The 24,717-nt window shown below is 47.7% G+C and overlaps 1 protein-coding gene across 12 annotated transcripts in view; it reads right to left on the reverse strand.

The window, feature by feature from the left end:
* Positions 1-19,062, reverse strand: part of NFIA (nuclear factor I A) — a 248,930-nt gene extending 229,868 nt beyond the window's left edge. For all 12 annotated transcript variants that reach the window (XM_050977772.1, XM_030226250.2, XM_030226251.2 and 9 more), the window contains exons 1-2: positions 18,683-19,062; positions 12,651-13,182 (exon numbers count right to left, since the gene is read on the reverse strand). In XM_050977772.1, coding sequence (XP_050833729.1) covers positions 12,651-13,182; positions 18,683-18,709 — 559 coding nt within the window. In that variant the 5' untranslated portion in view covers positions 18,710-19,062. The remainder of the gene's footprint in view (positions 1-12,650; positions 13,183-18,682) is intronic.
* Between the last annotated feature and the right edge of the window lie 5,655 nt (positions 19,063-24,717).

Raw genomic sequence — 24,717 nt, forward strand, 5'->3', positions numbered from 1 at the left:
TCCCCAAAGTGGCATGTTGAAGTTTTGGAAGGTTTGTAAATCAAAAAAATTCAGACCATCAATAAACCTGCAATCAACAAAAAAAAATTGGAAAAATTCCACGTGAGCTGGTTCTGGTTACGGAGGTTTGGTGAACTCCCTTTCTGCGGTACTTCAAGCACCCGAGACAGGGATCTGAGGTTGCCACTGCTCTGTGTCCCCTGAGGGGGGGACAATGACATGGCCGGGGCTCATGGGGCGGCCGGACACCCGTCTGGGTCATGGAAAGCACAGCGTTACTAAAGACTATTTATTATTAAGGAAAATGCTTTCATCTGTTGATGGCACCCAGAAACAATGAGCAGGAACACGAAGCAACGGGTGGGTGAGAGGGAAGGCGAAGGGAAACCGGGAATTATTTCAGCTGGAAACTGGACGAGATGCTGGGAGGAGGCGAATTATTTTGCCCATTAGTTTAAAAACTCTCCATGCCGAGGTTTGCAGCATTTGAGTGACCATCTCTACAGCAGTGTGCAGAAATAGAGATATTGCCTTAATGTCCATCAGCCCTTGATAAACAAGCTCAATAAGGGATGAGATAAAGCTCTAAGGATGGGAAGACGATGATCCCTCTAAGAACTAGGGAAAAATTTTACCTCCAACTCTTCCTCTATCCCTCTTCCCTTTATTGCCTACTCCAAAAGAGAGTCCCTGCACCCCCTGGGAACCTCAGCAACTCCTAGATACCATGGCTGGGCACTCATCACTGGGTGTTCTATCTTAGAACACCTCTGGGATTCTAAGATAATATAAAATAAAGGTAAAATGTCAAGTGCTTTGCCTTCCATGGTTTCAGAATGCCAAAACCTCCATCCCTGAACCCAGCTCGCGCCGTCGGTCCCACTTCTTGCAAAACAAAGAGATCTGTTTAGGCTCCAGGAAATCCCACATGTTACTGTACTAATATGAGCCCAACTGCATTTGTGGTATTGTCCGGTCTTTATAGGACGATCTCATGCCCATTCCCAATGTAGGAAAAACCCGTGTGCTTAATTATCTTCTTTAATAATTCCATGGTATGTGATTTATTAAACAGGCTCCTTATTTGTAAACAAAATCAGAGGCACAAATGTGCGGCGATAGTCGCACTTCCTGGCGAAATAAGAGGCAGACAAAGAGCCCTAATGATGCACCAAAAATGCTCACCAAAAGTGTACTCTTTAAAAAGATCACCAATTTAATGCTTTTTGTATTTCATTTATCAGCCATGTAGTCATCATTCCCCTCCCTACCACCATCTGTACACACTTTCCCAATAGACCATCACAGCTGTCCCGTTTCTCACACAAACAGTACCTTTTATATGCTTCCCAACTGTTTTTAATAACTGTTCTGTGCACAGCACTGTACTTCCTTTGTTTTCTTTTTTTCCGCCCTTTTTTTAAAAAATATTAAAAAGAGATATAAGCCAAACAAACAGGTCATCGTCACAATCAGTGAAGGAAGGCAATTAAAATGTTAAAAGCTTCCATGGCCATTGACCCGTCCTCAAACCATGCCAGTAGCCCCAGCACAGAGCTGGAAAGTTCCCTGGAGAAGTTGCTAAGGTAGACAACACTTGTTAAAAAAACCCACGCACATGAGCAAGACGGTCTGAGAAATCCCTCACCCTTTTTAATGAGAAAATATTATTAATATTACATACTGCTTCTGCAACCAGAGAAAGTTTTTTGAGTCTTTCTAAGTCCATTTATCAGCTCCAAGACATCGCTGCCCTGTATTTTGGAACCCTGTGGACAGAAGCGTCCCATTTTCTTTTCAAACTCTGACTTATTTAACTCTTTCCAAATGTCCTGTGTATCCTGACTTTGCATCACGGGTGCTCCTGCCTTCCTTCAGCCACCCCTCAAACTACCAGAGCCCCAAACTGGGATGAACTGCACAAACTCCTGATGAAGGCACTGTGCAGCCAAGGTAACTCAGTCCCAAGCCTGGGCAAACAAAGCCGCTCGCAAAAGGCAAAACTGGGAAGAGATCCAGCCAGGAATGGGGAGAAAAGCAAGAATTCCATAGTGATCCATCTCATGGAAACCTACCCTACCAACAGGACATTCAGGAATGAAAACTCTCTGTATTTGCTGTTGTCCAGGGACATGTCCACAGCGAACTTCAGCAGGCTGCAGGGAGATAGGAGCACACAAACAGTCCCTCCCTTTGCACCGTACAGGACCACAGCAGGTAACCCAGCTCTGAGATGGGACAGGGACACTGATCATACCATCCTCATCCCTCAGACAGAGAGCTTCACACCCTGGGGCTACTCACTGTGAGACACACCTCACTCTTCTAGGGGAGAGTTTATTACTAAAGACCACGCACCAGTGGAAAACAACTGGTCCGCTCAGTTCTCACCATGATTTTGCCCTCCAGCTTTTGACTGAAAAAGAAACAATGTCCATGTTTAAAGTGGGAGTTGAAGATATTATTTTGCCCAGAAATCACGCTCATATATCTAGGTTAGAAAGAACAGACACCTTGAAGATGCACTTCTGAGACACAAGTGTGCACCCCCAAACAGCACCGAGCTCCGTGGCTGGGTGTTTGTAAAGGCATCTGTCTGCGAAGAATCTAAATCAGAACTGTTGAAGGTGATATCCTTCTCTAGGAAAAAAAAATAAAAATATCCTGACCACAAAAATCCCACTCTCAACTGATTGCTGTGTGTTTTTCCCAACTTTTCCAGAAATACCCAACCTCCGCCCGCCGCAAGGGTTTGGCTGCTACCGAGGCTGGTGCTGCCCCAGCCAGGCAAACTGCTCGTGACACTTTCACATGAAATTATGCAGGGCTTGCTTTTTAGATAAGCAACAACTACTTTTCTCCTTTTAAAACAAAACCCGAAAGTAAATAGGTTTGCTGGCTATTTTTAATGAAGTCCTTGTGGCATCAGGAAAAGTCCTCACCACCACACAATAAAAGCATTGCAGTGGCTATCCTCCCTAAAAGCATCCCAACAATAGCTGGGCTTGAGAAAAGCATCCCAATACAAAGAATTCATTCTTCTGATTTACTTGAAACTACTTGGCCTCAAAAGGAAAAAACAAAAACAACCAAACCTGAATTAAATTTAAATTTTACCCTGTTTCCAGCATCACTCGGGGATTTGGCCGCTTTGTTCTATATCAAATTAAAACCTTATTGGGTAAAAAGATCAGACAAATTTCAAGTGAATACTCTTAGGATGAAATCTGCTTGACAATGTATTTTTGCTTTAAAATCTTCAAAGTGAGTGTTTATCTTGACAATAAATGTAGTGACTATCTAACTTGTCTTTTGATACCCTTACAGGAGTGTATCCCTGTTCGTTCAGTGCATTACAAGGTATTTTAAACACAAAAATGGTGATTTAACCAGACGTGATGTTTATTACAAAGCTCAGGCAGCTCATTATCTATCCCTCACACACAAGATTAAAGTGGTAGATGCAGAAAAACACAGCATGAAAGAGGCTGTCCCAACACTTTTCATTTAGTTCTTCACCTCTTGTTTCTCCTGAAGCCTTTGGCAGACAGTGCACAGAGCTGAAAACTTTCCCCTTGCCAGGGGCTTTCCAGAATTTAGCTGTAAGGAGATGCCTCCCTATGAAATACTACTCACGAGTTTTTAAATGCATTTTGCAACATAACAATCCATCAAGTTGGATTTCCCGGGCTGAAGAGCACTCCTGCTTTCCCATTTTGTGCTACTTAGAATGATGGAATCGTTTGGGTTGGAAAAAATCTTTAAGAACACTGAGTCCAACTGTACTGAAAGTGGGGTGACAGTGGCTGGGATGAGAACAGAGATGCACAGCACAGAGGACAGTGCAGAAGAGGTTTAAAGTTTGTTTAGATATTGATGCTATGGGCATATCATGGATACGACAAATGGATTAAACCAAGGAGCAGAAACAACACTGGCTACCTCTCAGTGGCCAGGGCTTGGGGACAGGGTGGCAGGTCTGGAGGATATGCTGTCACCTGCAGCTCTCATGGGTGAATGCCACGCTGGTTTTACATCTGTGGAAGGTGTGTTCCATCCCCCTCTGGACACCCCTCTGTGCCATCATCCAGCACCCCATAGTCCCAGCAAGGGCTGGGGATGGACACAACTTCCCCATGCACCAGGTGAGATGGGAAGGAGAAACCCACTGAGCAGTGCCCCCAGGTAACACCAGGAGCTTCCCACTGCACCCTGAGGGTGTCCTGCTGGAGGAGACCTCAGTGATACACCCTTCTGTGATGCTTTTAAACCACCTTTTTACATTGTGCAAAAATCCAGAGCAGCAGCAAGTTTTCTCTCATTGACCAAACAACCCCCAGGTACCGCACTCACCAGCACAGCCTGTTCACCTGGCCAAATAACCCCACTTTGGACACCTACCAACCCCAAGTAATTTTTTGCTTTACTACAGATATATCTTACCCCAAAACATGAACATGCTGAAACATCCAATCATGTTCTGGCACGCATGCCAAAAAAAAAAGCCCATGGCAACAAAGACGACAGCTTGCCAATGGCAGCTGCTGCACGCACACACAAAATTAAACTATATTCTTCTGAAAAGGGATATTATTATGGCATTTGTTTCCCCCCACCCTCACCCATTCCCTCCCAAAATAAAGGGGGAAATATCAACACATCTTAAACATTAAGAGAGAAGGATCTGGGAAAAAAAAAAAAAAAAAAAAGAGGCATGGGATGGAGAATTTAGGGTTTAATAGGAGATCCATCTGGGATTGGGGCTGGGGCTGAATGCATGAAGCCGCCCTGAAATATTGGCTCACCTACGGGAGCTGTATGGCATGAGCAAGTGAAACATAATTAAGGAGGCTTGAGGATGCTGAATTGCCTCAAGTTTGGTCAAGCCATCCCTTGGTAACAACACAAATCTTGTGCATTAAAGAGCAGCTGATGACACCCATCCCTGCCTCCTTCCTCCTGGTGTGGACCTGCCAAGTGCCTCCCGAGCTCCAATGAAATGCACAAGGGAGCCGTCTCCTCACTGTGAAGATAAATGTCATATTGGACCTCTGACATCATGTATTCTCCAAGTAATTATTTTTGATATCATAAGAGTTGTACAGGGTGCACAATAAAATTAAAAAGTAGAAAGCAAGGTTAATAAGATTATCGTGTTGGTATAATAGGTAATGCATTTTGCAGTATATCCTTAAATCTGCCCTCTCCAAGCATAATTAAATAACTGTGATTTATATTTTAAAGGAACGCAGACAGGCCGTGTATCCTCCTACCCACATATGCTAATTACTTTCAGCCCCTAAAAATCACACAGTTGTTTGCAGCTTTTTAATCCTCATGTGTAAATAACCCGACTCGGGTCCAAGTTATGAACAATAAAGTGCAGGAAACTTTCAGAAGAGCTTGTCATTAAGCCTGTCTTGATTTTATCTAACTGATCTAATGGCACTGATGTGTGCCGATACCCGTGGGAAGGAGGAACGACTCCCCGGGGCCTTCGCGCCGTGACACCGGGACAGCGCTCGGACTGGGAGGGTGGATATTAATGGAGAACAGATCAACACCCTTCAGGAAGAGCCAATGGATGTAAAAGCTCAGGACACCCCACCTGGGTCTCGTCGTGGGTCTGGGTGCACCGTGGTGGCGCCGGGATCACGGGCCACACGAGCGCACACGCTTCTCTCTAGGCCGAACTCAACCGTGCCACTCTCCATTTTGCCTCGCACGTGAGAGCCTGGCACACAAAATGGAGGCCCTCGTGTGTTTTACAGGCAGCGGCTACGAATCCAGCTCAAATCCACCCGCTCTCCGTGCCACATCCTGCTCCTATATCCCTAGCCACGATGGTGCCACACATAGGGCTGAGCTCAGGCGTCTTACATCCACCCCTGGGGTAGGAACATGGGGCAGTGGTAGCTAGAAACACTTAATATATAGAAATACTCTGTTTTCTCTTTGAAATTAATCACACTGTGATGACGGGTTCGTCCAGGCGCTGCCCTTGCAATTTGGGATAAAATGCTGCAAGCTCCAGATGAACTTGCTGGCATAAAACTGCCCCACACATCTGAGGCACCATGACCCAGGTGTTGATTTCAGTCACAGTTTTTGGTGGCTCCCATAATGCAGGAGAGAATTAACAACAACCAGAGATGTAGCTGCACCACATGAATGGGAAAACCAAAGTGATTAAAATGAATTTTAGTCCACCAACAAGGCTTATCTACCACAAGCCCTCACTGGCATAAGGAAATGTCCGGGTCGGCTGCTGTTAGGAGGCTAAAATAATTTCCCCTGAATTTACAGCCTGTAATTTAATCACCAGCTCCAGCCCTTGTCTGTGAGGAGAGGAGCAGGGGCAGAGCCAGAACCATGGCTCCCAGTGAGGATGCCCCAAATTCATTTTGCCAGGGACAGTTCCTGAGGCCTGGAGGGTCCCACATGTGCAGAAAAGTGCAGGCTTTTGGGGAGGGGTTGAGGCGTTTTGGAGCAGCGGGTTGGAATTTGTTTGCTGGTTGTAAAAACCTCACCAGTGCCTGAACCAGAAGCATCAGGGGGAGGAGGAGGAGGAGCTGTGAAGAAGCTCAGGGCACAGAAAGCAAGGGATGCCCTTTCCTTTACATGCGAATGGGGAGAAAATACATAATTGTAATAATAAATAGCGGGTTTTATGAACAATTAGGATTCCACTGTCTCTTTGAAGGGTTTGAAAAGCTGACACGATGTTTTGGGTTCTCCAGATTCAGCTTTGAGGCCTCAACCAAGAGAAACATTCAGCCCCGCTGTGTACAGCAGTGACCACAACAAAGATTGTGGTTTCTCCCACACTCGCCTTAAATAGATCTAAATTAATGCTATTCATCATTGGGTGGAAAAGAAGGGAAATATAAAAGTGCAGTTGCTTGTAGAAAAGCCAGAAGCATTGGGCAACTTTCTTACCACTCACAGGCTTCTCCTGCTTCTTCACCTCGAAGCAAGGAGGCATGGAAATAACACACCCTTATACTGTGCAAATCCATCACCTGGAAAACATCCTGGGCATATGAAATACGCCTTTATCCCGTGTTTATTTGTTGTTGCTGTTGTTGTTGTTGGAGAAAGGGAAAAGCTAAACCACATGACTGAACTCCTGCCAGGGGTTCGTGATAGAGCAGGCCGTCCCGAGTGCCGCACCAGTTAGTATCTGAATTATCACGGATACTCACCGGCTCAGTTACACCCGCACAGGGAGAGCAGTTGTCCCACCTAAATCCTGCTTCTGTCAGCTCCCACCCTGCTCGTGGCTGCAGTGAGCAGCCAGTCCTGCTCCCCAAAGAGGAGATCATCCAAAGGTGGGGATATCTCTCTGCGCCACGCGGGGTGTGTAGGTCGCCGTGTCTCTTGCGTGCCCACGATAGGTGGGTGCATGGAATTTGGGGTGTTGAGGAGCTGTGGCTGTCCTCTCCTCACCTCTCCCGACTGAGATAGAGACCCAGGCTCCCACCACTGACTTTTTATGGGTACTTTTTGTAATGCTAAAAAAACACAAAATCTGCCTTCTCCCTTTATTCCTTGAGGGCAGAAATACTGTGAGATGTCTTAGTGTCATTTTTTTTCTTTAAAGCTACAGATGTCTCACTTTGGCAAAAAATAATAGAGCAGAAAAACAACTCTATCAGCCCACAAACACTAAAATCTCAGCTGACCGTTGATCTGCTCAGGTTCTCCTGGGCATGCACTGGGAGCCCTGTGCAGGGAACACGTGTGAGATACCTGCTGCAAAGCTGCCTGAAGTGGTTTTTTGGTAAGAGAAAATGCAATCTGTCTGCAGAAAAAGACTTTAGGGACTGTTTTGGATATAGACTACAACAGCCATGAGCTGGAATTAGGTTTTTCAAAGCATTATAGGTGGAGAGAATGTCATGGATGCTTTAAAAGTCTTCAGATAGGCGTAAAAATGACATATACATTACGCATTATCTCCACAGAACAAACACCATTTGAAATGTGCCCCTTTTTAGCTACCATTATGATCTGTCTAAAGAGCATTTTGGTTGAAAGTTGGGAGGAAAGAAGAAGAAGAAAAAAAAAAAAGCCCACTGATCTTACACCTGCTCTTTAGCAGTGGGAAGTAGGTTCTCAATCTGTTAACATGACCATCTGGCCAATCTGCATATCACGGCTATCTGGATTACCGTACGATGGAATGACAATAACGTAGCCAAAACAAAAGTAAAACGCATCAAAAACTAACAGGAGCGCAAGCCCTTTTGATTTCAAATTAAATAATAAATGTGGTATCAGAGCAGAGCGAGAAAGTCAGCTAAATAATTAAAATTGAGCCTTCGCTGTGGCATAATTAAGTAAACAATATGGTGTGTGTTTCTGTATGAGCCAGCAATAGTTTCCACCGTCGAACGCTCCACTTTAGCAGAGCAGCGATCAGGAGTTCAAGGCGCTGCGACAGCTCTTTCAGTGACGTACGGTATTGTCAGGACACCTCTGCCACCCCTGCGACACCCGGCCCGGCTGCGGCTATTAACAGGATTAATGCAGCAACAATCAATACCAATTGTACTAAAAGATTACAGCGCAAAGCCTCGGGTACCTCTCGGACCCCCCGAAACCTCCACGGGTACGGGAGGGCTTCTGCATTAACCCATCTTTGGGTTATTCCCATCGATGGCTCTTTATGGTCATCCAAGAAGAATATTTCAAGTCTGTTGACGGGAACATAAAATGGGTCGAGCTTAAAGTTCAAGGTCATGTGCTATATACCACTGCCCAGCAATTAGCCACAGAGCACATCTAGAAGTTAAGTAAATTTTCAGTCACAAAAATAAGACTGAGTTCTGGCACCTTCGCTGCCTTCGAGTCTAAACATGAACAGAAAAATGAGCTTACGTAAATAAAACCTAGTCCCGGATTTTTTCTGAAATTTGGGATTTTTAAATGTCCTTCTGAAAGATTAAAAGATTTTCTCTGCCACAAATGCCTCGCGTGTTTAATTCTCGCCCGAAGCGCGTAATGATGGCTGGCCAAAAAAATAAACCGGGCGCTGCAGCATCGCCTCCTGGCCCACCATCCCGCTTCGGCCACTGGAGAAGTCTCTAAAAACTGTGACCTCTCAGAAAATTTAACTACTTCTGTTGCGATTCTATTCTCCAATCTGACCACATTAGCAGGAGGAACTCCAAAGCAGTAAAAAACTCCAGAAAGTTCTCGGTTGAGTGCCTACTAATGAACAAAGGTTAACTTTATCTAAAAGGTCAAATGCCTGGTGGCTAAGGTTGTGACCTTAACAACTTAAATTGTGACCTTGCCACGTGCCTAGTATATTGTAGATTCTGATACAGATCATCTGGTAAAGGACCGGTCATAAATTAGCTTTACTGTTTGACTCCCACAAAGAAAACGGTTTGCCACAATGGTTTCCAACTTGTCATTTGATACAAGAGCAGAATAAGTGAAAACTAAAAAGCAAACCCAAGTTCAGGGTATGAAAATGCCGCCTGCTTTTAGTTAAGCAGATTAGAAACTGCAAACTGAGAGCAATACTCTAGATTTCAATACATTTTTTGGTCAACCTCTAATTCACAAAGCACTGATCTTCCTTTTCTTTTTTTTTTTTTTTAATTTCTTTTTTTATCCTTTTAATGAAAATTACATGTAGTTTGCCTATTTGCATATTTTTGTTTTCTCTTTCTAGCCAGTTCTTAAAGAGAATAATTGATTTCAGTAGCTTTGTAAGAAGCACTATTTAAATCTGTGCACATGTGTTCCCTTACAGATGATAGTGCCTACTGAAGGAAAAGCGTGGATTCAAAGCAATAATTATCCTACATGTTTAGAAGGAAAGGGACATCTTGCTGCCGAAGTCATCTTGAATAAGGGCATCTTGGAACAGAATACTCCCCCCCAAGAAAAGAAGACGAAAAGTGGGGGGAAAAAAAAACCCACAAGAAAAAGAGAAGCGAGCACTATGGGTGAAAAGGTCACAATGGTTTTGGCACGTATCTTCAAGCACGTTTCGGAGTCTGTGCCTCCTGCCAATACTGGCAACTTCTCAAAACTTTTAAGGAGGTAAAAACATTGTTTAGTGTTTACAAATCTTCTGTACTATAGCAGATGCTTGTCAAATCCGCTATATGTAAGTTGACCAGCCTACCTAATATTTGCGCTGGCGACTTCCTCCTTATAAATACGTGGTCCATACATTTGGGGAGCGAGGTCTGATGGAGTTGGAGACAAAGGACCCTTAATATTTTTTTCTTTTGTAATTTTCCTGTTGCGCACCCGGCACAAGCTGCCATTACTGCGGGTCTGCGGGAACCAATGGCTGTCAACTTGGCCAATGTTCAGGTGTAACAAAGACTGCTGGGATACATCGGAGGGGGGAAAAAAACAGGAAAAAAGGGGGGAAGAAAAAGAGGTAGCTCTACACAAGGCTTTCGGTACACCTCTGTGAAGCCACATAGACAGCGACCACGCTGTGCCACCTCCCAAAAAACATCTTGTCCCCCTCCCCGCTGAGGTTTAGCAGGAATATGCCAGCACACACTCCTGCATCGAGAGCACAATGCAATGCGTGCAATCAGCAAACAACGGCCAAAACCACGGCGCGGTGCGCTCTGCACGGGCGCGCGGCTGCTCACACAAATCCCCAAATCTAACCCCAAAAAACCGCGCCAAGGGCTCGCAATGAGTTTCTGTGGCAAACACTGAATCCGAAGGACAATCGGTGTGATCGCTGCCTGTTGATGATGACGGCAGGAATAAATAACAGTTTGCTATCAAGGCTTCTGTTTGCCACCAGCGTGCTGATAAGATGGTATATCCCTAACTGCAATATTAACTTTCATAATGTCTATTGCCCAACGATTATAACAAGGAGAGATCCCTTGAAACTCCCCGAAATACTCCCACCCTTGGGTTTGGTCCTTTTTGGTCTCCCCATCCTACATTTCTGTGACCCTACATGCAAGCTATGCCAAGACCGTTGGTTTCTATCAGCGATTTGTGTGCTCCACAGAGGGCCTGGGAAATACAATATGGATCAGTATTTACCACATCACGCTATATATAAATCCAAATAATAAAAACCTGCGTGCTGTAGATCAGTAAATAGACATTTACAGCTTCTATTTGGATATCAAAGCATTTTAAATTTATCAACCCACTCCAACATGCGGAGGAGGAAACTGAGGCAGACAAAAGGGATATGAGTCCATGGTCCCCTTGGGGTTGGTGATGGAATAGGAGCTGACCTGAAATGCCCCAGCCCCAAGCTCCCTTCAGTTAGCCATTTATCCATAACGCTTCCTTCATGGTGGCCATAATAAAGCGCAGAGTAAATAAATAATTTTCCTCAATATTTGCCTACTTCCCTTTCACCATAAATGTACAGTATGATTTACCACCTCACACTGAAGTGCAAAGTAAATGCCACAGCTTATCTGTAGGAAATACCATGAGGATACTCAAAAGTTATTTCCGAAGAGGGATCATATCTGTAAAATCCAGTGGCGACATTGCCTAACACAACAACCATGGCAGGGACTCAGCGTAGAAAAACTTTGGGGAAGCCAAAACTTTCTGCAAGACCCTCTGAAAGAAGTTGGCATGGGAAATGCAGGCTCCCTGGGCTGTAATTTGCTTGGTTTTCTTACTGATAAATATTTATACAGAAGTGGTTTCTACTAATATGATTCCTCTGTTTTTCCAGCCTGTCTAGCCCCTCAGCTCGCAAGTCAGGATATGCTGAGGGACCCACACATCCCATACATGAAACCCAGAGCATTGCACTTCACACACACACATTTTTCTGCATTACAATCACTCAGGAGAACTACAATAGCATATTATTTTACCCAGTCAACATACTACACATCCTCTGAGCACGCCGAGTCATGCCGCAGGCAGAGCATACTTTGTGTTGGAGTCTGGGATCCCAAGATTTTCATCACACGTTAAAACATCTCAGCCCTTCCTCATAAGCACAATATTGTCAAACCAGGATTTTTTTTCGAGACCTGCTTAGCTTTTAGGTGTATAAATTGTGATCTTTTGAGGGGTTTAAATGTCTCCTTTTCCCCCTAGGGTTACCCAGATGTTTGTTTCATGCCCACTGAGACCTGATGACTAGGTTTGCTATCAAGGGACTGTCCTCTCTTTTCCCTCCAATCCTGCAGGGTTTACGTTCCCCATCTAATCCCTGTGGGGTGAGGATACCTGGTACTCCTGACCCACAGGCCTCAGGCATCTCTAGGCCTCCTGGACAACTTTGTGCATAACATATGCAAACTTTATTTTAAAAAAAAAAAAAAAAATTAAAATCTATCTGCTTTCCCCCAAAATTAGGATAAAGGAAGCCGCGTCCAGCTGCGAGCACTCCTAGGACAACATTTAGGATAACACCTGTGAAGGATGCCTGAAATGCTGTTAACCGCGGAAAACAAGAGCCACTTTTATGCGGCTACACCTTAAAAACCCCATTAAAAAAAATAAAATAAAAGTGAAGGGGGAAGTTTTGGCACCCTCCTCGCCACCCCGGGAGAGCGATCACCGGCATCCCCAACTCCCTCCCCAGCTCATGCAGCCGCCGCAGGGGCACGGCACCCGGCACGGAGATAACCGAAAAGTTGGAGAAGGTGGTAGAGAAAGGCACTTACCTGCTGCGTGCACAAAGTATGCCAAATATAAATCGAGTTCCTTAACAGAAACTCCTATATGGTGGGGCTGTACGCACAGCCCGGGGTTAGAGCACTGTGGGGACTTTACAAGGCGCTCGCCATCAGTACTTTCGAGCGGAATACCTTTAAATAAAATCACCATAACAAGGTCCAACCTCCAGACCTTATCTGCCTGGCGAAGGCAGTCAATTCTTCTCATCTTGCCCTTCTGGTCTGGATTGGAAAGAACGCAACACGGAGGCTTTTTTCCTGTGACTGTGAGAACAAAATCCTCCCGAAATTCAGGCCTGATATCTTTCCGGAGCTTTGCCAGAAGTCTGGATGCCCATTTTTGCTTTACCTCGGGTTTTTCACTTAGCAGTTCGTCCTTCACGGCTCTCTCTTCCTCTTTTGACATGCGTTTTTCATGTTTTTTGAAGTATTTTCTTTTTCGGGCTTGCAGGTTGAACCACGTGTACGCAAACGCTCGGACGTGAGGCAGAAGTGCTTCGATGAAGGGATGAAATTCATCCTGAAAAAAGTTACAAAGAAGGGTTGATGTCACCGAAACCATCAAGACAGAGCTCTCAAAAAGAGGGCTTTTGCGGGATGGTAAGAATTAGGAGGGTGCTGATAAATTTTAAGGGCAGTGGGACCCCTCGCTGATGGACCCTGAACCCACCAGCGCCGCATCCCCGCTTCCCTTTTGCGCCGACCCGAAACCTCTGCTCCCGCCCCCCAAAAACAGTGTCCAACTTCAACCAAGCACCCAGATGGAGATGGTGCAATGCTGGCGCCCTTTCCCCAGTCCCCAAACCTTTTTTTTTTTCCTAAAAATAAAAAGGGCAGAATGAGTTAAAAGCTAAAAACTCCTTTGCAAGTCCACTTGCAGAGCGCATATCTCCCTTTGCTCTCTCCCTGACCCCGCTGCTTGCGGTGTAGCCAGCGTTTGCCCGCCAATTTGGCAAATCCTAAACATTTGGATGCCAATCAATGTTTGTATGGGGAAGTCTAAAGTATAGTAAAACTTTCCCGAAGATATATTTGGAAATAGCAGCCGGCAGAATAGTAAAATGCCACTATAGCTGTATATACAATTACAATGAAGGGTGGTTTTCACTCTGGTTCCCAAACAGTGAAGGGAGCGGGAAGTACCGCGGTCGATTTATCCCGTGAGCGCAGTCATAACCAACACTAAAACCCTACAAAAAGCAAGCCTTGCAATTTATCTTTTTTAAAAATATTTTTGTTTATATTTAGTAGAATTAAAAAATCTTGCTATCTGGGCAAACTCGGGAAAGTCAAACTCTGAGCCTTCCTATAAAATTAAAACAAAAAAAAAATCCCCAAAAAACCAGGAAAAATTGAAAAATGCGGTAACAGAAAAACTGTAGCACAACTTGAGCAAATACGCAAGGAATTATTAATTGTGTCCGATTTTCAAATATTTTAAAAGAAATGCCCTACTCGGAAAGTTAGTTTGGCCATCCGGAGACACTGCTTGCTTTGTGTAACGAGGAGTTAAAGATCACCCCACTCCCCTGGCACAAAAAAATTGCAATTAAAATTATGCCGACGCTAAAAAAAGGTGAGAAGACCCCTTGATTTTTCTTTTTTAAAAATTTTTTTTTTCCTCCTCATTAAGTATTACATTAATCAGCCAAAGAGATCAAAACATATTATAATATATAGGGGCCATGCTTCTTGTTTTTTCCCTGAATAAATGAATGACCCAACTCCAGGCTGCACATAAAAATGTATCCAGCCTATGAGGCCTGATCCAGCGCTGCGCGCTGGGGACGTCCCTGCTTCCAGGTCCTCCTTTTCTCAGGATTGGGCCCTCCAGGAGGGAAAAATAAAGTAATCTCTGTAACATTTTCCCCAGCACGGGAAAAGCCACCCACTACCTACCCCTGTGTGAGGAAACATCGGGGATTTTTCAGATTAGCAAACTAACTTTTTTTTTTTCTTTAATTATCCCATGGAGTACATTTTCTACTCAAATTATTGTGGGTCATGCAAATACGGTTATTAAAACAGACATCTTACTTCCTTTCAACACTTTATTTTAATTTGCATTGTTCTTTTCAGAAATTACGAAAAATTGAGAAATCAATAGTAGAAATATCTATCAGCAAAATCCTGTCATAATTCAAAACCTTCTGCCAACTCCCCAAAAGCTTTCCTTGCACTTATTCTGAGTGGTCTCAGAATTATAGATACTTAAATCTATAGGTAGCACCAATGCATTTATTTTTATTTTAAACACAGATTGTTAAAAACTTTCCTAGCAGCACAATATATTTCACTAGAGCAGAGCGGCAGCAATCAAAGTATTATGAATGATTATTAAAATAAAAGCAGGTAAAATAAAATAAATCACTCCAGTGATTGGCACATTCCTCTTTTTTTCCCCCTCCTCTATGGGAAAAGATGATAGTTTCAAATTTCAATAAAGTTTAAAAAAAAAAAAAAAGATTGCTGCGAGTTTGCAGTCGGCAGATTCAAAAAGTGAGAGGAGGCACAATCCCAGCACATGGAGCTGCTCTCACCCACCAGACACAGCTCTCACGGGGGGGAGGAGGAAGGGGGGGAAAAAGAAGAAAAATATAAAAACTACAGGTCTCTACAAGCTATTAAAAATAATAAACCCTCCCTCCTGATCCCTCCTGTCCTTTGCTTTCCCCACTCAGGGAGAGTCAAGGAAAAAAGGCCTTTTGTCAAGTGGAAGTTTATCTGTGAAGGTACACAGAGCAAAGAGGCTCGACAGCCCACAGCGAGCCAGGGCAGCGCTTCCAGCCTTCCCACTTTCCAAACACGTCTTGGTACATCCTGAAATATTTTAACTTTTCTGCTTTAAGCAGTGCTTTGTCCTGCCTGATCTCATGTGCTCGGGACTTTTTTGGCTCGGCGTTGGATAACATCCAAGAGAGAGTTGCTTTAACCTGCGCTAAAGCTGATTTCTACGATGTGAACCTGAAAGGGGAGGTAAAAACAACACCCAAAAAGAAAACCTTTAAAAAAAAACACTAAACCACTTTAAAGGGAGGGGGGAAAAAAACCAAGATGCTTTTTGGTGCAAAGTCAGGGTCTGTGGCTGAAGTAAAAGAGAAGCACTGCTGCTCAGGCGCGAGGTGTGCACGTCCCTATTACACCCTAATGTGTCTTTTCAAAATGGTGCATGAGGAGAAAAGGTTAACGACTCATAAACAGACCAACTTTCAAAGTGTCTTGGTAAACACACTGCTCCAGAAAATCGCACCGCTTCAATCTCGGCGCTGAGGTATTAGGAAAGTCCAAGTGGAAATAAAAGCAGCCAGGACTGATCAAACAGAACTGGGCAGGACGCGGGGACCGAGGGGGGGGGGGGAGCAGCTTCTGCACAATACAATTTTTTATTTCAGTGGTGCTACAGCCCCCTCAAAAAACCCAAAAAGTTCTGGAAATGTGTCAGTGCAAGTGTGCTAACAGATGTGCAACTTGTCTGCAGCCCCGCTACAAAATAGCAGGATTTTAAGGAACTGGTAGAAAAGGCAATGATCTTTCCCTTTCCACAAGTTAGCTTGAAGGGAAACTTTAGAAGTATTTGATAAGGCTGTTTGCTTTCCCCCCTCAGTGCTGGATGGGTAACCTAAAAATAAAAGACACCAGAAAGCTGGCAAAGCAATAATAAAAAGTTAGGGGTTTTCTTTATTGCACTCCTCTCCGAAGTTTGAGGATACAGTTCTTCCGAGAAGAGCTTGCCTGTCTCTAAGCAGCACCTAAAATTTGGGCTGCACAGTTCTGTACTGTTTATCCCAAAATTCTCCTCTGCTCTCCAAAAAGGTGTTAAAAAAAACAAAACAAAAACCCTACGACAAAAGAACCCCCACGCCAACCCAAAGGCGCCTTCGATAATGTAATCCTGCAAAGGAGGCTTTGAAACAATGTATTTCTGCAGATCTTTTTGAAATTAAGCCAACTACAGCGACCCTTGCTAATATTTTTACAATCCATTTGCTTGTAAATCTATGAGGAGATGTGCATATGTTCCCCAACTATTTCCTAGCTCCTCAGCAGATATGTAAATGGAACGATGTTTGGATTTTTTCTGACAGATGACACAAAATGCTTGTGCCATTTTGGTTCCAGGGCTTGGATAAATATGCTCAGAACCAGGATTTTTGTTTGTTTTCCTTTTCTAACCCACTTTCAAGAGCTTCCCTTTAAATCTGAACCAAAACTTGACCAAAAAAAAAAAAAAAGAAAAAAAAAGAAAAAGTAAAAAAAAAATCCTTCCTAAAACTTGTATCAATAAAAGCTCTTGAAACGATAAAATAGGAAATTACTTGCAATAGCTCAGGGCTTGCCCCCTTTTTTCTATGGAAAAATGACAGAATCACCTAATTGATCCTTCGGAGGGAAGAGTTTGTCAGGAGGCCTCTAATCCTCCTTTTACTTTTCCAAACGTGCAGCAAGAATGCCAGATTTTCCTAACGGAGTCAAAGCACATGTTGGCTTTCTGCTTTTCTTTTGATAAATTAAAAAAAAAAAAAAAAAGCTGGGGGTGGGGGGGACGGGGACAGGACACGACTGGGCCAGGGAGCAACCAGCCCATGGATTTATTTTCTCTCCTTAATATGCGACTGGGCCTACTGAGCCCCAGGAGCCCCACGTGGAGATGCCAAGAGCGTCGGCGCTGCGGGCCCTGCACGGAGTGTCCGGGGGTCCCTCCCGCAGCCGCTGCACTGACAAAAAACAGGTATTTCTCAGAGTTGAATTAAAGGCACAAACTTTGCCCAGGCGCAGCCCGGAGTTGCTGCATCCCATCCTCTGCAAACTCCCGCTGCTCACATTTTGCTCCTGCCTTTTGGAGCAAGTGTACGGTTTGGAGTTTCGTGCCCCCGCCGGCCTGGTGTTTTCTCGCCAGCACCCCAAAATTTGGGGGAGGCTGGAGAAGGAGAGGGGACCGCGACTGGAGAAGGGGACGAAACTTTCAGAGCTCTTCGGGCTGCCCGGGAAGCTGCCGCCCCTCTCCCTGCAATTCCTTGCCTTTTTCTCGACGGAAAGAGCCCGGAGAGGCTTTCTCACCGGGAGAAAAAAAATATTCCAATTAAATTAATAAGAATAATGTAGTCAAAATCTCCTGCAGGAGGAAATAATCTGGGGTTTGAGTCCGCCACAAAGCATTTCCTCGTTAAACCATTATATCCTGCTAATTGAAGGGGTGTAATTCAGCGTCCTGCAGCAGCGCGAGAGGAAAAGGGGGGTCGGGGGTTCCGCGGCCGCGCAACCGGGGGACACCGCGGAGCGACACCCCCGCCTCCGCTCCCCGCGCAGCCCCGTCCCGCCGCGAGCGGAGGGCGCAAAAGTTGCGCCGAGCGCCGCGGGGCCCGATCCGCGGGCGGGAGGGTGGCGGGGGGGACACGCGGCACACGCGGGACAAGTTTGCGGGTGTCCGTGTCGGGGGACACACGCACGGTGCCCCGGCTGGAGCGGCCTCCGCGGGTGCGGAGGGCGCTCTGCGCGGGGGCGGCTGCACCGCGCCGCACCGCGGGAGCGAGCCCAGGTGCGGGGGACGGTCTCTCTCTCCGTGCCCGGGGCGCTGGGGGGGTGCGGAGCCGGCGGGGCCGCTCCCGCGGAGCCCCGAGCGCGGTGCCGGGGGGTGCGGGCCGCGCCGTGCCCGGAGCGGGGAGCGGCGCAGCGGCTCCAGCGCTGCCCCGGGGCCGCGGTGCGGGGCGGTGCGAGGCGCTCCGGCGCGGGCGGCGGCATCGGCGGCATCGATCGCGGATGACCAAGCACGGCGGGGCCGTGCGGGTCGTCCCGCAGCACCGCGCCCGCGCGGCCCCCCCCGTTAATTAAAGCATTAATAAGTAGGCGCCATTAGCCATGTGCCGACACAAATGGCCGTGCGGGAAGGGGGTGGAGGGGGGGGCATGCGAGCGAAAGGCAACAAAGTTAGTTTCGGCGAGCGGCGGTGGTGCCCCTTCCCCGGCGCGCACGGCCGCGCACCCCCGCAGCGCCGGCCCCACCGCGCCCCGGCGGCCGCTTACCTGGGTGAGACAGAGCGGAGAATACATGACTGCTGCGGGGGGCTGCGGTTTGGAGGTGTGCGTGTGCGGGGAGAGAGGGAGAGAGAGAGGGGGAGAGAGACAGAGGGAGAGGGAGAGAGAGGAGGGGAAAAAAGAGAGAGAGAGAGGAGAGGAGGGGGAGCCCCGAGCCTGCTTCTTGCTTTCACATTTCCAACTCTGCCAAACTGCAGCCAGCGCGGAGCCGCTCCATGAGCTGAACTTTAACCCCGCCTCGACTTTCCCGCACTACGCGCTCGGCATGCCTGCCCCGCGCGCCGTTAAAGGCATAGCGCTCGCTGCGCGCCCCTCCGCCGCCCCCGCTCCGCGCCCCTCCGCTCCGCTCCGCGCCCCTCCGCTCTGCGCCGCGCACCGCCCGCCCCGCGCCCCGCGCCGCCCGCCCGCGGGGGCGGGGAGGGGCGGGGAGGGGGCTGCGGCGCCGCCGCCTCCCTCCGCCCCGCCGCCCCGCAGCGCGGCCAGCCGCGGAGCCGAGAGGCGAGCAGGGCTCGACTCAAAGTTTTCCTCTTTTCACGGGGGGGAGGGGGGGGTTGTGTATTTTTCTATTATAATTGTTATTTATTTATTTTTTTATTTTGCTCTTCCCGGGGGCTGCGGCTCCGCTCGGCCCTTGACCATGGAGGGATGGGGCGGGGGGGGCTGGGGGAAGCGGCGTTGCCTTCCACAACTTTCCCCATCCCCTTTGGCACTTGTCATTTTAAATCAAGCGCTTTAGAATCAAGGGTGCTTATTCCACTTTAAATAAAAATAAAAATTTTCTTCTAAAAAATAGCAACACATAAATTCATCGGCACATCGCACTCCCCCCTCTTTCTTACTTATGAAATCTAAAAGTGAAGCGCTTAAAATTAAAAATACCCCCGCGCCTCCTGACACTTCTGGAGCGCATTGTCTTGGCACCGGCAACGTTTGGGTTTGGGGTTTGGATGCTCTCCAGCCCGCTCCTGGGGACTCGGAGGGTGTCCCGGGTGGTGTGTCCCCCCCTTTCGGCTTGGGAATAGCGTTTTCCACTGTTGCCGGAGGCAGTTTAAGTGACCCCCGCGTCCCTGTGCGTAGTCACAGGCTTTTTTTTTTTTTTGGGGGGGGGGGTAGGGCGACGACGGCGACACACGCAGTGAAAAAAAAAATCTCATCTATAGGGGAAAAGGAGGAAAAATCCCCTCCTGCAGCTTATTTCGGAGGTGGAGGTGGAGTGGGTTGTGTCCCCCACTCGTCCGTGCCGCACCGTTCCCAGCCTTTTGCGGTTTCCAGCATTATCTTTTAAGTAACTTTTGGCGCCCTTCGGGAGACTTTTGGCCGCGGGACGGCTGGTTGCGCCCTCTAGGCAGGGGCCACGGTCAAGTGCAGCCCCTCCGCAGCCGCGGACACCCACCCCCAGAAAAAAATACGAGTAGAGCCAAAGCACCTACCCCCACCCCAGAATATTTGAGCGCTAAACGGGTGGGCGCGCAAGTTATCCTCATTTTTACCAACTCAGCGTTTTGCTAAGGACGCTTTAAAAAAATAAATAATATTTTAAACGTGGGCTTTTTTTTTAAATAAAAAAAGCTCTTTTTTTTTTTTTTCTTCTTCTCCCCTCCCCGTTTTTTTTGGGTGCTAAATCCGGAGGTTTCCGAGGCTCCGTCCCCGCCAGCGGCCCCGTCTCCGCGGGGCGCCGCCAACTTCGGCGGAAAAGGCAAAAAAAAAAAAAAAAAAAAAAAAAAAAAAAGAGAAAAAAAAAAAAAGAGGAAAAAAATAAAAAGAGGAGAAAAAAAAAAAAAGAGAATAAAAACCGAGGGGGGAAAAAAAGAAAAAAAAAGGCGCGCCCCTCCCCCCGGGGGAGTTCAAACGTCGCAACACCCACTCCCGCCGCTGATTGGGCGGCTCTCGGTGACGTCACAACGCCCCGCCCCGCCCATTGGTCCCCGCCGCGGTCCGTCACATCCCGCGCCCGGGCGCTTTTCTTTGTGCGCGGCCGCGGGCGCTCCAGACGGCGCGCACGGAGCCGGCGCGCACGTACGGGCGGGGAGGGGGGAAAGCGGGGGAATCTGTCAAGCTCAGCGGTTTTCTCAAATCCCTGACAAAAAAAAAAAAAAAAAAAAAAAAAAAAAAAAAAAAAAAAAAAAATTAAAAAGAAAAGGCAGCTGCGGTGCAGCCCTGCGCACCCGCGCTCCCTCCGCGCCCAGACCCCGCGCAGACAATAGCGAATTCCCTCTGCGAAAGCGTGGGAATCGGGTTAAAAATACAAAAACAAGAGTTTAAGCGGCGCCGCGTCCCACGGGCAGGGATAACAGGGATAACACAGATAACAGCGCAAGAGAAACTTTGCGGGCTCTGGCGGCTGGCGGTACTTTCTTTTTTTTTTTTTTTTTTTTTTTTTTTTTTTTTTCCTCTTCGCAATTTTTTATATTTTTTATGGCTAAAATCGACTCGCAGCCGTTGGGAACCGGAAGGGAAAACCCGCCGCAGCCAACTGCCGCCGGCTCTTAGGTGGGATGTGTTGGGATTTTTTCTTCCCGTGGGTTTCGGGCTGATCTGGGGGTTTTGGTGGCTGCGGCGCGGGGCGAGCAGGGGTCGGGGCGGGCGTGCCCGGGCGCTGCCGCCGCCTCTCCACGCTCTGCCGGGTGGGCTCCCAGTGCCCGGGACTTTGCAGAAGTTACGAGCGATTCGGCAGTCTCCCGCCCACCGCCCACCGCCCACCTCCCTCCTCCTCTTCTCCTCCACCTCCTCCTCCCCCGCCCCCGCGTATTTCCGCAATCGCCGCGATTCGCACAGGAGACCCGCACCGGGGGGCGGCGGGGCTCACGGACATCCCCCGCTTTCCCCCGCACACCCCCGGCCGGGCGGGCGGTCTCGCTGCGGGCCCGCAGTGTCCCGCCCCCGCCGAGCCCCTTCCCAGCCGCGGGGGGTCCAGCGGGGGAGGGCGGCGGGGGGGCTGTGCGAGCGCCCCTCGCACGAGTAACCCCCCCATCCTGCAAGGGTAACCCCTCATCCTTCACGGGTAACCCCCATCCTGCATGGATAACCAGCCCCCCGCACGGGTAAAACCCCCTCCTGAACGGGGAACCCCCTTCCCCTTCCGCACGGGTACCCCCCGGCACGGACAGCCCTCCCCGGCGCGGGGAACCCCCGTCCCTTGCACAGCAAAGCTCCTTTGCTGCACGGGCAAAGTTACCTGGCGCCGGCAAACCCCCCATCCTCTTTGCACGTCCACCTTTGCACCCCCCGTGCATTTGCAAACTCCCCCAGGCTTTGCTCCCCCTCCCAGCTGCGGGGCCCCCCCGGCCGGGCAAGCCCCCGGCGGGGGAGGACCGGTCGTCCCCGCAGCGCTGCCGTGCCTGGCAGCGATGCAGCAGCCAAGCTGCAAAGTCTCCAACTTACACGGCACCCCTAAAATAGTCCTGATTTCATCCCTGAAAGGATTTCCTGGCTTTGTGTGTCTTAACTAGCCTTGGCCATTTTTGTAGAATAACCCCATTATTCACAGCTCTGAGGGTACAATCTGCTAAAGTCACTTAATAAAAAAAAAAAAAGCCTAAAAAAAAACCGACCAAAAAACACAGAGGAGAAAGAAAAACCTTCAAAGGGCGTGAGAAATAAAGGCAAACAAACAATTGTCTGTGGCTCTCAGCTCCCCTTGATCGTGGATACCCGCTTCATTAACAGGAGAAGCATTATATGCTTAAAACTGGAAGCCTCAAGATGCGTGATAATACTGCAAAATTAATTTGGGGGGGAGAGCAAGTGGATCTGAAGGTTAATTGCTATTTTTTGACAACAAAGTGAGACTTCTACTCACTCAACTCATAAGGAGCGGTGTGGTTACCCCTCTGAATTTACTGCTTTTAATGGACTTGAGCAGGTATTAAAAGACACAGAGGTTGCAGCCGCAGCGTACGGAGTACAGAGACAACCAAAAAAAAAAAAAAAAAAAAAAGACTAAGAAAGTAAAAACCCCTGAGATAGTGATTTTCAGCTTGCAGTTTGGGAGCCCCAGACCTGCACTGGTGACAGCGCGGCTCTGTGAGCGGTGGCGTGTTTGAACCTCCCGGCAGCGGCTCTGCTTTCCTGGTTACCTCCTGGTGACCCCTTGGAGGGAGCCCGCCGGTTCCCAGCGGTCTGGAGACCACAGGTTGGAAACCACTGGTTTTGCATAAACTTGTGTTATTCGGCGCGGGCTTAGGTCGCGAGGGCTCCTCTTAGCAAATTGTCGGAGGATGATGTGCACTGCATAAATTAAAACATCATGTCCCCTTGCCATGTGAAAGCATTATTAAAAGAAGCATAATAAGGGATTTCCACCATGTTATCAAGCGTACAAAGAGAACTCCGAATGGGAGGGATGGCTGTCATCGGGGTAGAACAAGCTGGGATTTTGGAGAGGCTTGAGAAGCGCTTTGAATAGCCCGTCAGTTGGACAAGGATCAGCGCTGACAATAGCCGGGCTATATGTGGTATGGCCTGTTAACATACAGCAGCGATCATTAAAGGCCTGAGACAGACAACAGGGCTCTCCTGGGCCCTGAGTGGTGTTGGTGGCTTTGGGAGAGCCACTGTGGCTGCCCTGGGAGCAGTTTCACCCCGCTGAGAGCCAGAAGCCCCCTGAAATCACCAGGCTCGATCCTGATCCCTTTTCCATCAAGACCTTAGAGCCACACACTGCTGACTCACATCCCCAAGAGATCTAAGTGCCAGTGTGGTGGGTGGAAATCAATGCCCAGACACTTCTCTGTTGTACCACTACCTACTATGGAGCTATCTACAAATCCCAGTAGAAACATCATGGAGAAGCAGTAGTTTAGTGCCATGCCTAACCTTGTCCCACCATCAACCGTGAAATCAACAATATTCTGAAGCAACCAAAACTGAGAGTATTCTGTAAGACTCTCCCAGGGGAAGAGATCGCTTTTTTATTCCACCAGTGCACAAAGAACTGGGCATAACAGGGTTTTCCTCCTTACTTTAAAGGTTCCAGATCCTAAAATAGAGTTCCCCATAGCAGCACTGTTGGAACTCGATGATATCTAAGGTGTCTTCCAAACCAAGCCGTTCTAGGATTCTACAATAAACACTATGGTTTTGTGAACGCTTTGTCGTCCTAAAACAGGAGGGCAGAACTTTCAACTTCCAGGCTCCAAATTTCAGGGAGTAGCTTAAATAAGCAGAGTAGTACATTTGATGGAAACTCTCACCTTACACCACTAACTACATGTGAATAATAATGTTTTTCCATGCAATATTTTCTGTCCATCGCCACAATTCCCAGCAGGAGAGCAGGGCGATGAAGAAGCACTGCAGTCCCTATCTGGCAGATGAAAATGGCCACACCATTTGGGGTCTGGGCTATGGGTGCATTGCCAAAGCCACATTCATGTGGAGAATTAAAGCAGCTGTGCTAAGGGCAGGTGGGAATAAGTACACTAAAAATTGGTCAATCTTTGTGTGAAAAGACCTGCTTTGACCGTGAGCTCCTGGCGGCATCGCTGCCTGGCACGGCCGTACATGGGGCGCTGGCTCCAGAGCCCAGCGCGTCGCAGGAATGCCTGCAGAGTTGTAATGCATTTCCACAAGGGCTCGAGCCTATTGCGAAATGCACTGCGGAGGAAATAACTTCCCAGCAAAAGTGTGCAGACTGCAGAAAGGAAGCAACACAACGGACAGAGGCGGGAGAGGCAGTGTTTCCCTTTTTGTTTTGCTGTAGATCTTATGGGGAGCAAAATAAGTGGTAACATTTTTAAGTTGAAAACCCCTTTGCGAGCAGGGTTTATTTGAAAAAATGAAATATGCCTTGAAGTGAAAGTTCCTTATGAAAGTGAATGGAGTTTAATAAGCTTGCTGTGGTTTACAAGTAGGCTAAACAGTGCCTGTCGGCCCAGGCTACACCGTGGGCCAGCAGGAACCTAAAACTCCCTTCTTACCATGTTGATGCCACCATCCAACTGGATAAATCCCCTGTTCACAGCCAGGAAAGACACAAATAGGTACAGTTGTCCTCAGCTATATTTTATTTGTACACAGTCCCG

Source organism: Serinus canaria, chromosome 8 (assembly GCF_022539315.1).
Source record: "Serinus canaria isolate serCan28SL12 chromosome 8, serCan2020, whole genome shotgun sequence".
In the NCBI taxonomy this organism is placed as follows: Eukaryota; Metazoa; Chordata; class Aves; order Passeriformes; family Fringillidae; genus Serinus; species Serinus canaria.